At 35.6% G+C, this 14,779-nt stretch overlaps 1 protein-coding gene across 2 annotated transcripts in view; it reads left to right on the top strand.

The window, feature by feature from the left end:
• The window catches only part of BRCA1 (BRCA1 DNA repair associated), a 61,478-nt gene that overhangs the window by 13,231 nt on the left and 33,468 nt on the right, over positions 1 to 14,779 (top strand). For both annotated transcript variants that reach the window (XM_026686121.2, XM_087946528.1), the window contains exons 4-10: positions 1,781 to 1,858; positions 2,081 to 2,169; positions 4,778 to 4,923; positions 7,576 to 7,690; positions 8,150 to 8,198; positions 9,123 to 9,247; positions 10,993 to 13,881. In XM_026686121.2, coding sequence (XP_026541906.1) covers positions 1,781 to 1,858; positions 2,081 to 2,169; positions 4,778 to 4,923; positions 7,576 to 7,690; positions 8,150 to 8,198; positions 9,123 to 9,247; positions 10,993 to 13,881 — 3,491 coding nt within the window. The remainder of the gene's footprint in view (positions 1 to 1,780; positions 1,859 to 2,080; positions 2,170 to 4,777; positions 4,924 to 7,575; positions 7,691 to 8,149; positions 8,199 to 9,122; positions 9,248 to 10,992; positions 13,882 to 14,779) is intronic.

Genomic DNA, 14,779 nt, shown 5'->3' with positions numbered 1-14,779 from the left:
ATTGCCTGTTGTTGTGATTTGTTCTGGGGGCTTTTTTTGCCTGCCCCGGAGTTAAAATCTCATGTCCAAAGTTTTGTCTGCTGCAGAGATAAAAATCGTTACTTAAAATTTAGAATATTCCAATTTAGAATATGGTAGAATAGAATAACAGAGATGGAAGGAACCTTGGAGGTCTTCTAGTCCAGCCCCCTGCTCAGGCAGGAAACCCTATACTATTTCAGACAAATGGTTGTTCAATCTTTTCTTTAAAAAACTTCCAGTGTTGGAGCATTCACGACTTTTAGAGGCAAGATGTTTCACTGGTTAATTGTTCTAACTGTCAAGAAATTTCTTCTTAGTTCTAGGTTGCTTCTCTCCTTGATTAGTTAAGGGACACACTTGATTTCTGGCAGAGCAGAGCCCAAAAAACAGTGGTCAAGCTAATAGATTCCAAGGCTGGCTCATAAAGTTTGTTAAAATTACTATAGCAGTTAGGTCCAAGTATAATGTGAGACAGGAGTACTGATTTTTTTTTTTCTAGCCATGGGCTGCCCTTTTATTTTAATTAATGAGGGCAGCAAGAGGATATCTTTGCTACTGCAGAGATACCATGTTAAAGTGGGCTTCATTTCTAGATATGGCAATAGGATTAAAATACCTATGTTGAACTATTTTTAAAATATAAAAATGCATAGAAAATCTCAGAGCTGACATTTAGTAGGTGTACTGTCAAATTTTAGAGGTGCAGTTTGGGATGGTATGATGGCTATAGAAATTATTCTAGAAGCCGTGATGGGTCCCATAGATTGATGCCCCTTTTGTTACATCATATATTATGTATCAGGACTTAAGAAGGACATTTTCAATCCTATTCTCTATTATCACATTTTGCTATCTAAGTTGTAGAATAGTGTTTAGGATACCCTCTAATTTAATTTGATTTCATTTAATTAAATTTGTATGTTGCATAACTCACAAGAAAAAAAGTTTTTTTTAAAAAGCAAAAAAGGTTAAAATATGGCAAAGAGGAGATGTAAACATAATGAAAGCAACCAGCAAGCCCACACTATCTACAGGGACTTCACTCACCCTTGCCAAAGTGATGTAAATAAGATTCTCTCATAGATGTCAAGTTGCAGAATGCCACAGTTGGAAAACACATTTCTTTGGGCATTTTCCTTTTCCTTTTACTGTACTTTTCTTTTCCTTACCTTACCTTTCCTTTCCTTTCCTTTACTTTACTTTACTTTAATTGCTTATGATAAAAATTCTTTTAGAGATAGGCAACATTTTGACTCTGAACATTGTACCAATTTCTGTTAGCATGGTGCTAGCAGGCACCTACACATTTCCTCTCTCTTTTTCTTGTCTGCCCACCCCCCACTCCTCTCTCTCTCCTTCTCCCGTCTGTATGTAGGGATAAATCAACTTACTTTCATTACTGAATTGAAAAAGTTCTTTTTTTTTTTCATTCACTACCAATGATTTTTAATGGTTATGTTTATGCTATACCTATAATTACAATGAATGCTTTCAGTAAAAATAAGAGGAACTAATAATATTGTATTCTTTTGTCCCTGAAGGAGAGGCTGTGGAGGAGTAAAATTTTAAATAGCATAAGCTCTTGCTGTTTGAAAATTTGTTGATATAAGACTCTGAAATACAAGCATAGAAAAGAAAAATAGTTTATACCTACAAATATGGGGATATTGCTAGGAGGAAGGTTCATTTTTCCCACGGTGACTTTTTTTTTTAAAAAAAATTACAGTGAGAGACTAAACACACTGTTTTTCTTTTCTAGGTTCTGTATGTTGAAATTGCTTAGGCATAAGAACGGTGCAACACACTGTCCACTTTGTTATGGCAAAGTCTCTAAAAGGTGAATCCGTTCCAGCACAAAATATATTCACTTATTAGGAGACCAATGCATAAATGCTGAATTGAACATTGCCAATCTCAGAAAGACTAAGATGTTCACTATTCAACTAACACCTATCTGTGCAATGGGGGCATTGATGTAAAAGGGTTGTAAATATTTAAAGAAAAAGTTACTATAGTGTATTGATTGCAGCTCCATCTAACATTTGTTGGCTTGTTTCAGAAGTCTGAGAGACAATATCTATCTTAAGGAAGTAAGCAAACGAATTTTAAACATCATCCGTGCTTTTGAGTGCGATACTGGATTGGAGTGTAGGTATTGTTCTTACAATAAACTTCATAGAAAGTTCTTTACTAATTTTTTGTGATGCTGAATTGCACAATTGATTTTTCTGTTTAAAGTTTGATTTCCATTTTTTGATTTAAAATTCTAAATTATATTATCTATAAAGTTTGTATCTTCTTCAACCCTGGCTTCAGTCTCTGAAACAGGTAATATATCTAACGCTACTCTGATTTTGGGGCTGCTGGTCCTTCAAACTTGCTATCGATTATTCTGGCTATGTTAATGAATATTGAAATCTGAAGTATCTGGAGACCATTAGGCCATTGTACTCATGCACTAATATATTTAGTAGTATTAGAAATGTACCTTCCATACATCTGGTTCAAAGACCATGGCTGGATTTGTTATTTTGAACCTCTGGCATTTTCTTTTGTTTTCTTCTTCTTTTGCTTGATTAAGATCCAAGTTTTGATGATGTCTAAAGACACAGTCCAATTGGTGAAAGCATTTAGCAACTAAGAATGAGTATGTCTGTTAGGCTTTATATTTTAGAAATATGTTTATTAAAAGTTTTGCTGTGATAAAAATAGCTTGTATTCTGCAAATGTAAATTCATGTTCTTTGCCACTGTCAAAAGCGCCCTCCCAAATTTAAATCAGAAGAGTCACCAGAATGATTGCATTGTACCATTCCATGTGCATTTTGGTTTTAAGTACACCAGAGCACAAATGTAGAAAATCAATGATTTTAAAATAAAAAAGCTGCACACAATTCAGTCAACTAGTATGAAATGCCTGGCAAATAAATGTGCTTTGACTACTATAATTTTAATACCAGTGGTATCTTAGTGGGGAGATGTCAATAGTTATGAATCTTTATTATATAAAGGAATTACTAGAGGAAGCAAAACCTGGGGATTATTGCTGTCTCTTCTCATCCCAGCTGCAAATAAGAGGTTGCATTAAGTGGGTATCTCACAACAGCTACCTCATCAAAGTTATTCATCTGTAGAGGCCACTTTTGCCTTTCATCAATAGCTGAACATCTTGACAGCAGCCTATCTTGCTCATTTCACTGAGTGAAGTTGTCCTGGCTCTAACCTGGCAAAGTAGACAGGCATATAGCAAGGATTCAAATTAGGTGGAAAATCAAGGAGACAGTTTAATTCAGGGGTCGCCAACCTTTTGGACCTCAGGGAACACCAAACTCATAATTTTAAATCTTGCAGATCAGAGACCCTGGGAAAATACACAAAAAAGTCTTCAGGAAAATTCCCCACCCCGTTTTCCTACCAATCAATCATTCTTTATTTAGGATCGCAGGATACCGTCTCCAGCTCCATTCTCGGGGGACGGATGGACGGGACTTTTTGGCTTCATGCAAGGAAAGCAGCAGAAGCAGCAGAAGTCTTTCTATCTCTCCCCCAAACTCTGCCAGTCTTTGTGACAGTTGTTGCGCTGACACAGCCTCTTGGAGCAAGATGCCTTGCAGAGTCACAAAGACTCACTTCTGGCAGAATTTGAGAGAGAAAGACTTTTGCTGCTTTCCTTGCATGCAGCCAAAAGCAGAAGAAAGAAGCGGAAAGAAGCAACCTGGGGGCCAAGCAAGGCACATGGGACTAGTGAGGCAAGTTCCCCTCCTTTCCTTCCTCCCCTCACTACCTCGTGTTGTTCACAATGCAAGCGACGCAAGCCTTGTGTTCCCACGGGCAATGTGGGTGGTGCAGCCTTGTGTCTCCGGGCAGCTTGGATTAATTGCTTTGGGGGGTGCCTTGGGGGTGACATTTCTCTGCGGACCACCCAAATTTTTTTGCGGATCACCAGTGGTCCCCGGCCCACTGGTTGGCAACCACTGGTTTCATTTACCTCTCCATTGCTCATTAGTCATCTTGCTTAAGTCTCAGGTTTAATGCTAAGGATTCTTGTGATAGCTGTTCTGAGGGCTTTCAACACACACATACACACACACACACACACTGTCAGCTTTAAAATTCAGCTGTCACATTTCATGGAAGGGGGGGTGGAGGAGTTGAAAAGTTCAAGGTTGTTCTGTATGTTGTATTAAGAAATTCCAGTGCAGTTAATTGGTTCTGGTGATTTATGAAGTGTAGAAGTGGGAGGAGAGAAGGGAGGAGAGAAGGTGGATTCTGTGTAATGGCAGGAAAATAATTTCACTTTGGGAAATTGCCTTTGACATGCCAGATCTGTTCTAATAAATCAATTGGAGAGAAAATGTCTCGGAGTGATTGATATCATGGATACTTTCTGGATGCCTTACACACACACACACACACACACACTACTGAAAACTGGAACATCTCAAGACTTCATGTTCAGCATATTTTTATAATCAACATCATTGACTAGATTCTGTTAATAGTAGTAGAAGAATAATGTTTTTTCTTGATTCACAGGAAATAGATGAGGGCTTCAGGCAACCCAGTTTCTCAGTTGTGAATTTTAAATCGTGAGAACTCTTTGCTTCTATAAAATTGTGTTCAATAGTATACTACACAATAGTATTGTGTTCAATAGTATTGTATAAATCAAAGTCTTTTAAAAATCATCCTGTAAGCTGTAAAATCTGTACCTACGATAACTATTATGTTTCAGGGTAAAACCCTATTTCTCTCAGTTTCAGATAATTTGGTTTATCCCAAGAAAGGGATGGAAACTGTTTCTGCTTCATCCCCATGTAAAGAGCAACTGATTATTAACAGTAAGGGATATAGAGATAGATCAAAATATATGAAGAATGAAGAAAAGAGAAATACTGAATCGGTAATAACATTTTTCCTTTCTTTTTCCTACATATTGATATGTGACATTGCCCTCCCAATTGTTAAATTATTGGTTCACTTTTATTTTCATTTGAGAAATTATAGCTTGAATTGAACAGACTGTAGGAAAGTGCAAAAATACCTACTTGCAATACATTATTTTCAGGAGTTTCTGAAAGAAAGCTGTGCTTCTTGCTTTGAAATGTATTTAATTGTAATTGAAATTACTGCTATAAGGACTCTGTACAGCAGTGGGATCTTACCAGTTTGTTGATCGTGTGCACGCTTAACGTGTGCGCACCTAACACGCGCACACAGCATTCCACACACCAGCTGAGGCCTACAGGGCCAATCAACTGGGAGGATAAAGAAAAGTGCATGGGCGCTTTTTTTTACTACCGGTTCTAGTTGAACCGGTAGGAATTTTTGCTACTGGTTTGACCGAACCGGGGCAAACCGGTAGCATACCACCATTGACTCTATATCAGGAAAGCTTCAATAAATAATTAAAATAAGAGATTCTGTAGAATAAATTATTGGACAAATAGCCTTGGCCATAAAGAATCAATTTGTTCCCCTGATTCTTGTTCTGCCATCTTCTGTGTACTGATCTCAATACAGTTTTTCCCTTATGGAATTAGCCTCCCACTGATGGTGTACCGTGGGCCAGTTATTTGTCACAGCTTCTTCTCTGGATTTCACTACCTGCTAACAATTCTTGGAAACAATTTTTTTTTCAGAGTAAAGGTTTAATTCCTTCTGGATATCACCAAGAAAAGGAGAGGTGGCAAAAGCCTCAGGAACTGCTTGTATGTGGGTGGTTGAGCCTCATATATTATTGGCCGATTCCTTTTTCCTTCATCTCAGGCTAGTTTACATTTTGGGTCAAAATCAGTTCCCCATTTTTGTATAATGTTTAAAGGGAAGAATAATCCCACTCTAATAAGAAAAGTTTTTAAATATTTTTCTAATGCAATGAGTTACATTTAGATAAATATGATAACTTTCTTTGGCATGCAGATTAACGTTGGTTTGTTGGTTTGTGAGAATTTTCATTCAGGTATTTTCAATTTGAATCAGAAAATGTTCTGATACTATAATTATTTAATTCAACAAGTGAATTCAGTGTAAATTTAAATAAATACCCTAGATTTACTCTCTACAAAATACAAGTCTTGGCCCTAAATATTTAAAAAATAATAATTTTTATTAAATGTAGTTAATGTTATTTATAATGTACAAGTTTTGTTTGTAAATAAGTAGGGGTTTAAATTGAAAAAAGTGGTTATAGTATCTCAAATATCTCAACAGTTGAAAATTCTTCTGGTCCAAATAATGTTGTTAACAAATGTAATTATAAATATTGTCATTGGTTTATATCTGATAGATCTCTTGTCTCTTAACACAGAGTATGGTAAATAACTCATCTTCACTGTTTATCATTTTATTCAAGGTTGATCTCACTTTCATCCAATTTTTCCATATTTCTGTCTTTGTTTGAATTTTTAAAGCAGGGTTTCCCCTTAAAGTCAATTTGGCATGGGGAAAAGGATTACTTTTTAAAAATTAGATGTTACATTGTATAACTTTCTAACGTAATTGTTTCCAGAGATACTAGAGTTTAGAATACTTAACAACAAAATAATTAAAAATAAATATAAAGAATTATTAAAAACCAATTAAAATGATGCATTTCTCATCATTTTACAGATAAATGATATACACATATCGTCTTCCATATTTTTATACTTTCCATACATGAATGATTATCTCTGAAAATATGAAGTACAAATTTAAAACTGCCAGGGTTCCTTAATATTGTTAAGATTTACTTGTAGTTACTAATTAATTTATGAAATGGACAAATTTCTGTTAAAAGCACATGAATGAATAGGCAACAGACTTGGGGCAGATAGGGAAAGAGCAATGAGTAAAAGACTTTATTCTATACCTAAGAATTTTATATAGTATTTATTGATGCTAAGCTAAGAAATACTTTGTTAGCTTACACCAACCATCTTTCAGTGGTAACCAGTATCAGAAGGATATATGTAGGAAATGGATTGGCTAAATGGCTAGCTAGCACTATTTTCAGTGTTTTGCTATTTTATGTTTTTAAAATGTTTTTAAACTTCTGATATTAAAGTCATAGCCAATGAACTATGATTATTAGGTAGATTGTAAATGAAGTTAATCATTAATTAAATCTATTAAACTTGGAATGCTGCTCTGTGACTGTAATAGATATGGATTAAAGTTGAGGAACTATTGCAGGAATTAAAGGAGATGAAAGGATTCTACTTCCTTCTAAATGTCTGACAAGACCACTTAAGTAACATTTTGTTGTGGTTCTTTAGAAGCTAAAATCTATCTGGAAAGAAAACAAGCACCAAATTTATGGTGCTGTATCCCTATTGTATACTCACCCATCCATATATTTCAAACTATAGTGCTCCTCATACTTGATATTTTTCCCCTCTAAGTCTACTATTTGCATGTGACATTCTCTTCATTTTACCACAGAAAAAATGAGTTCTGCAAATACCAAATGTATATATATTTAAAACTTCTGCAGTAAAATTGTGCAATGCAGGGTCTTAAAGGAACAGTATTTTAATAATATTAGTCTAATAATATTTTGTTTTCTTGGCAGGCGGATGACCCCATCTTGCCACAGTACAGTGGAAATGAAACAAAAAACTTCAGAATACTCAGAAAGAAAAGAGATTCTAGTAAAAATATGATTTTGGAAATTGATAAGGAGCACAGTAAGTAGTGATAGTACAGGTAGTCCTCACTAATTCGCTTAGTGATCATTCAAAGTTACAAGGACACAAAAAAGTGACTTATGGCCATTTTTCACCTTTATGATCATTGCACATCCCCATGGTCATGTGATTTACATGTTGATGCTTAACAACTGATTCATATGACCTTTTCAACCTTCTGACAAGCAAAGTCAAAGGAGAAATCAGATTCACTTAACAATTGTGTTATTAATTTAATTGCAGTGACTCACCTAACAATGAGGGAAAACTCAATTAACAAATTTCTAATTTAGCAACATAAATTTTGTGCTCAGTTGTGATCATAAGTTGAGGACTGCCTGTAAAAATGCTTTTATTCTGAAAAAAGTGGCAGTGATCCTGCTTTATTTAAGTGATAACAATTGTTATTTGAATCATCTTTCTGCAAAATGTGCTAATTGAAAATTTTGCTCATCCAAGGTTCAGTCTCATCTGAAGATATCTTTCAGAAAGAGAACATAGTCAGCTGGTAAGTTAATGTTCACTGGTGTTTCGTTTGCCACATTTTGTGATGTCAGAAATGCTATTAAATACTGGATAGAGTACCTATTGAGGTGGGGTATCATATTCCTGTTTATATCATGAAAAGACAATTTCTGAAGAAGAGGCAGTGGCTTTTTGTGTGACAAAAACTTCTGAGAAGATTTTTTTTTCCACTTTGCCTATATAGGAATTTTATAAACATGTGGGAAAAGATACAACAATGTGATTATATTGCTTAGGAAGTTTGCTTGAACATAAAGGACATTGGGTAATATTAAGTAATACTGGATTAATGCTAAGCTTGACTAAATCTGGACACAATTTACTAATTTATTTATCTGTACATTTTCTAAACATGCCGAAGTAATATGGATATTATTGGCAAAGTCCAGACAGTAAGCTCCGGTCATTTAGGATATGTCATTTGGTTTTTTTACTTTTTCACTTGAGTTCTTTCTGAAACAACATGAAGAAATGAAAATACAGTAGAATCTCTGATCACAAACGCTTCTGACAATGACCAAATCGGGTTCTGACCAAAAAATTCACATATTTAGGTCACAACCCAAATCGGGTTGTGAACAAAGTTATGGAACGAATTATGGTCATGACCAGAGGTTCTACTGTATGTTTAAATAGTATACAGTACAAAGAAACAAAGAGTCTATTCATTTTTCAGAACTGAAGGAGGAAATTCTCAGAGAGGCAGGCTGATAGAATTTCCAGCCTAATAAGACTTGGGGTGGGAGGTCTTCTTTTCCTAGTCACAAAATATGGAAATGCCACATCAATATCTTATCTGGAATTGTTTATGTTTTTATTTTTATATATAGGATTTATGGTTGAATATAACTTTAAGAACTTGTCAGATCTTTTATTTTCTAGAAGTTTTGTTCATTCTTTTCTACAGCATGGATTTTGAAAGTTCTTCCTCATCTCAAGTTGACAAAGACCGTATTATGACTCGGAATCAAAGCTCTTCCCACATGGAGCATTGTGAACCAAGTGCCAAAAATGAAGCATCCTTAAATATAGGTGAGAGTTGTTTCCCCATAGATGGTGTTGGTTTACTGGTGGGATACTAAATACAGGAGTCCAAGTAGTATACAATAGTTAGCTGAGTTGCATTTTTCTTGGTGGCCATTTTTTATGATATGCAAAAGCAGTATGCAGGGCATTGACCTTGGGCATGCAAATAAGTTTATTCCTGACATTGCTGAGAAAACTTAGTTCCCTTCTTAATTTCGTGTATCACAGATTAATCCATAATGATTGTCCTAATACTCCAGGGTAATGCACATAGAATCACAATGTTTTTGTTCATCTGTATATTGACAATTTAGAATTTGAAGATACATACCAAAGAAGAACACCAAGAGATGCCAGAGCTTTAGCGTAGCTTTAAAAAGGTTTATTAAGAAATTGCCCTTTAATGCTTATAAGGTTAGGAGGATACAATCCCAACCAGCTGGGTGAACAATAGGGCCCAGGACACACAGCAATAGCCATGCCTTCCAAAAGAGAAAGAAAAGAAACTTAAAATGAAATATAGAGCACCATGATAGAGAATGATATTGGATTTAGTGATCACAAATCTGCCTTTAAATTATTGTCATCCTTGTGAGTAATTTGTCACTCTTAATCATTGCACCCATTGTTTGCTTCTTAACTGTTGGTCCAGTGTTAATGTTGGCGTTAATTTCTGCTTAATCTTGATTCTATCCTTTTGTTTCCTTTAGACAGATGGCCAATTTGTCTGAATGCTAGGCTTCCAGGAATTCCCTAGCATATTTGGAATTGGCTTGCTATAGGATGCTCAGTTTCTCGATTGAAATTATGGTTAAATCTGTCCTTGTGTTGTGAAATTAAAATATTTTTTATCATATGTTCTAAATGCTAGTTGGTGTCATATATTTTCTAACTACCAAAATGGCTACTTTTTACATTGTGTGTTGTAGATCAGGGTCCCCAACCCCTGGGCTGAGGTCTGTTCAGAACCAGGCTGTGGAATCTCCATTTGTGCAAGAGGTGGGCGTGTGTGCCCACCATTTGTACAAATGGAGTTGCTCGCCTGCCACTCATACAGAACCATCCCCTCTTCCCTCCTGGTCTGCAAAGCCGGAAAGGTTGGAGACTGCTGTTGTAGATGACTCATCGTAGTACACAAATCAACCAAAGCCATCCAAAACATCCCAAGTAAACCAAAAGACCAAGCAGTACCAGAAGGAAAGACAGGAGTCAAACTCCTTAATTTCACAACACGTGGATAGACTTAACCATAGTTTCAAATATGAAACTGAGAATCCTAGACCAAGTCAAGTCCAAAACTGCTAGAGAATTCCTGGAAGCCTGGCATTTAGATAAATTGGCAATCAGTAGGCACATAGTGATATACAACTTCTACTTTCCATTTAAAAGAGAGAATCAAAAGCCAAAAAGAAAACAAAAAGATGAAAACAGTTCCTTACCAGCAAGCAAACAATACCCTGGTGAGCAAAGATTAACATGACACTGACTGCTTAGCCCTGATGATGTTATCTATTTTGGTAATGAAACATCTGCAAGAAAACTATCAAGTTCAGAGAGCATCAACCTTGAGCTACAGATATTCTCTTCTGTTGGTATGAGTGGTGTTTTTGGAAGAGAGACAAAGTATTGTTTATCACACATAATAATGAATCAAGTAGCAGGGAAGGATGAAATGAGGAAGAATGAGTGATAAATGCATCATATAAGCTGCCTCTAATTTATTGACATTTTATTATTTTTTTCTTTTTTAGATATATGTGGAGCCTTAGAAGGGAGAAAACTAAGAAGCAGAGATGATACCAAAATTATCAATGAAAACTTAGAAATTGTTGAGGGAAATGTGATTGTCAAACAGCAACAGGATGTATCTTTTCTAGATTCCTGCATGGAACAACCTGGTTTTAGTTACCTACAGGATGATAGATCTTCCTCTTTCTGCAGGACAACACAAGTACAATTGGCTGGTGAAGCCATGAATATGAGTACAAATGAACAGATAGATAATGGACAAAAAACTCTCATTGACCAATCTGCTGGAAATTTATCAGTTGTATGTGAAAATAAGGAATGCCAGTTACAGTCCCAGACTATGCCTGACATCTGTCTGAATAAAAGTTCTGGGGGGGAAATGATACAGAGCATGAATAAAGTCAATGAGTGGTTTTCTAAAAGCAAGGAGATCCTTTCTTTTGATTCACTGGTGAATGGTTGCAGTAAAGAGCTTCCTTCAGATTCAGATTCCTCAGATTCTGAGATTTGTCAACCACAGAGAAAAATATTAATACCAAAGAGTCAGGCAATATTAGATTTCGATGTTTTTCTTAGACAGAACATGAAATTAAGCAACAAGGAATCGGTTAGAAAAAGAAAAGACCCTGTTTTGGAAAATAGTGATCAAATCTTTGCTGTTGTTAAAAAATCCCCAGCAGAACAACCGGAAGCTGCTTTTTCAAAAATAGCCTGTGTTGAGGGAGCAGAATCCATGTTGAAAGGAGATGGAGACACACAAGCTCAGAGTGAATGCCACACGTTACCAGAATTAAATCTAACTGATACGGAAAAAAAAAGTAATTATTTTAACAAGAAAAGTAAAAAATTAATCAAACCACTTGGTAATCTGCAGGTGTTGAATGAGAGCCCTATGCTATCTGAGGAGACCAAGGAAGAATTAGATATTAAGGAGCTAAGAAAAATAAATCAAGACCAGATGCTAGTCAGAGGGAAGAAGAAGCTTCTGTTCATAGAAGAAGACAGGAGACAAAGTGAACCAACTAAGAGAAAAAGAAATGTAGATGAGAGAGAGGCGAAACAATCCATTTCTCTTTCAGAAACAATGCCATCTTACTCTGCAACAGAAGATGATTCCTGTGACATGCAGGGCAATCTGAAGAAAGCAAAGTCTTATTCAGATACCACCATGATTGATAAGCTGCACCTATGTAATGTAGACATGGCTCATGTTAACTATGAAAAGTTTCCTCATGTAACTAGAATTGTAAAAGACATTCTGAATACTGAAGAAACTGCAAAGAGCCACAATGCAGATTCCCAAGACAGGAGCTCACTCTTGCAGTTTCATCCTGGAAAGGCAGAACAAGCAGTTTCCAAGGATGAACCAGTCATGGTGAATCAACTGGAAAAATATACAGTGTGTTCTGAAATAATACAGAGTGATGGGATTTGTACAGATAATTGCAAGTCCCCTGAAACTAACAAAAAAGCTAAAGGGAGTTGTGAATTGAATCTGGAAATTGATGAGAGTGAACTAGATATAGGCTTCATGAAGAATATATTTGACAGCGGCAAACGCCAGTTATTGCTATGTCCGAGTCCAGTAAAGGAATTGGCTGCGGATATTAAATATTTGCAAGGGCTAAGCCCTGACAAAGGGGATAAAGATGGAACACATGAAGAGAAATGTGATGTTTCTTGTGAGGAGAATAAAAGTACCTCTGTCCAAACACCAACATTTTCTACGTCCAGTTTTTCTGAACATAAAAATGAATACCTTCAGTTTGCCTTGCAAGTTCCATTTCCTGACTGTCCATCAATTTCTCTACAATCAGTTACCAGAAATGAAGAAGATGGATGTCAACCAGAAAGTAAAAAGACAAGGGATGAACAGAGACAGTCTCCAGGGTTAGAGGAAACTGAAAGTTCAGATGATTGTACTGAAAGTTTGAATGTCTGGAAAAATAGCAATTTGCATGATTCAGGTTTCAACCATATTAATAGGAGTAGTTCTGGTTCAGTTCATTTTCAAGATGCAAAATCCAAAGATACTGAAAACAAAAAAATGGAACTGAATCCTCAGACAGAATTAATGCAGCAACATTCTTTAACTTCTCTACCATTGTTACCCGGATTCATCCATGCTGACAAGGATGTCATGGAAGAAAAACAACTGAACAGTGACACAGAAAAAGCTGTTGATGTTTCTAGAACTGGTGAGATTAAGAATGCGATTCCCCAACCAAATTTAGAATGTTCTGCGAAAGAGTATCAGCATCTTGAACTGTTGTCAGACACACCAGACAACTTGCTGGACCCACCTACCAAAAATATAAAAGGTTCACCAAACCTTTGGGATAAGAATGACATTTTGGCTATCCCTGCTAAAATAGACAAGCAAATGATGAATGGAACAGATCTGGATAGCAAAAACAAATGCAACCCCATGTTGAAGAGTCAGGACTTTATTTTGGCTTACCCGAAATTCCTAGAGAAGCTGCCCTCCTCAGAAGAGGATTCCAGTGAAGATGAAAAGTTTTCTTGTTTTCAGGCACTAATGAATGTGCAAAGCACACAATCACACTCAGTAAAAGAGAAGGAGATACCACTAAAGGTGTTAACATCCAACAGCAGCAGCAGAAGTGGTTTTAAATACAAGAAAGTGGATATCTGCCAAAGCCAGGAATCAGATTTGTCTGTGAATTTATTTTCCTCTCAATCAAATGTATCTATGGTCTCTGGCAAGGCTTGTAATTCAGAGGATTTAATCTCATTCTCTAATTCCAAAGAGAAATTGCCCAGTCTCAGTGGGAATAACAAAGACATTTCACCTAGTGATGAAGTCTCTATAGATAATGAGCAACTAGAATGTGGGCAAGAAGAATATGCGCATTCAGAATCCAATTCAGGTACAAAATTGCCATTGCAAATATTAGCTAAATTGCTTTATTTTTAAATACCTTTCTGCAATTTTGAATATATTTCTAGCTCCAATGAGAGAGAGAAAGTATTCATCTTGATGCTTTTTTATGAGTTAATCCAAGGATTCTCAAACTTCATTAGATTACGAATTCCTTACAGTAATACATGAATTCGTTTTGCCCACCAAATAAAATCAAGGGAAGTTGGAGCAAGTAACAAATTTCTTTTATTTTGTAACTTGTATTAATTACATTTTATTTACATAACAAAATGATGGTACTGTGAAATTTAAAAATCAAGTTTAACTATCCATTTTTTAATTGGAAGAATTAACTTTATTTTTGCATTATTACTGAAATCGGTTTCATTTTTGAGACAGTTCTCATTTATCCATATTAATATTTAATCAGCATTTGCTTTTTCTATCAATAATTATTAAATATTGTCTCAGAAATGGGATGTTGTAAATGTAATAATTCATTTTGCACATAACATTTCCGATAGCTGGCATGTCAATTGAAATTCCTTAAAAATTGTCAAATGCTGAAAACTAATTCATAATTTTTATTATAATTTTAATCAATTTCAATTTCTAATTTTAATCTGAACTTTTATTTTGCTTGTCTCCTAAATGAATTGGTAACTAGATTTTTTTTTGTCTATTACGGTTTGTCACACAATCAGCCAGATGTTCAGACTGTATTTGGCATTTTTTATTCACCTATTGAATTCTTCCCAGGGACTTGGAAGAGGCAGATGTGGATGTTATAGGATGTTAAAAGAATTGTTGCAGGATGGAAACTGTTTCAAATAAAACTGATTTCTGCAGTTGACTGGTGTTGAATATGAGTTGACTGGTGTTGAATTTGTCAATGCTGGTGGCAT

The sequence above is a fragment of the Notechis scutatus genome, chromosome Z (assembly GCF_049901735.1).
Source record: "Notechis scutatus isolate UNSWTSFEM ecotype Mainland chromosome Z, rNotScu1.2, whole genome shotgun sequence".
Taxonomy (NCBI): domain Eukaryota; kingdom Metazoa; phylum Chordata; class Lepidosauria; order Squamata; family Elapidae; genus Notechis; species Notechis scutatus.
This window is presented reverse-complemented; position numbering and strand designations above follow the sequence as displayed.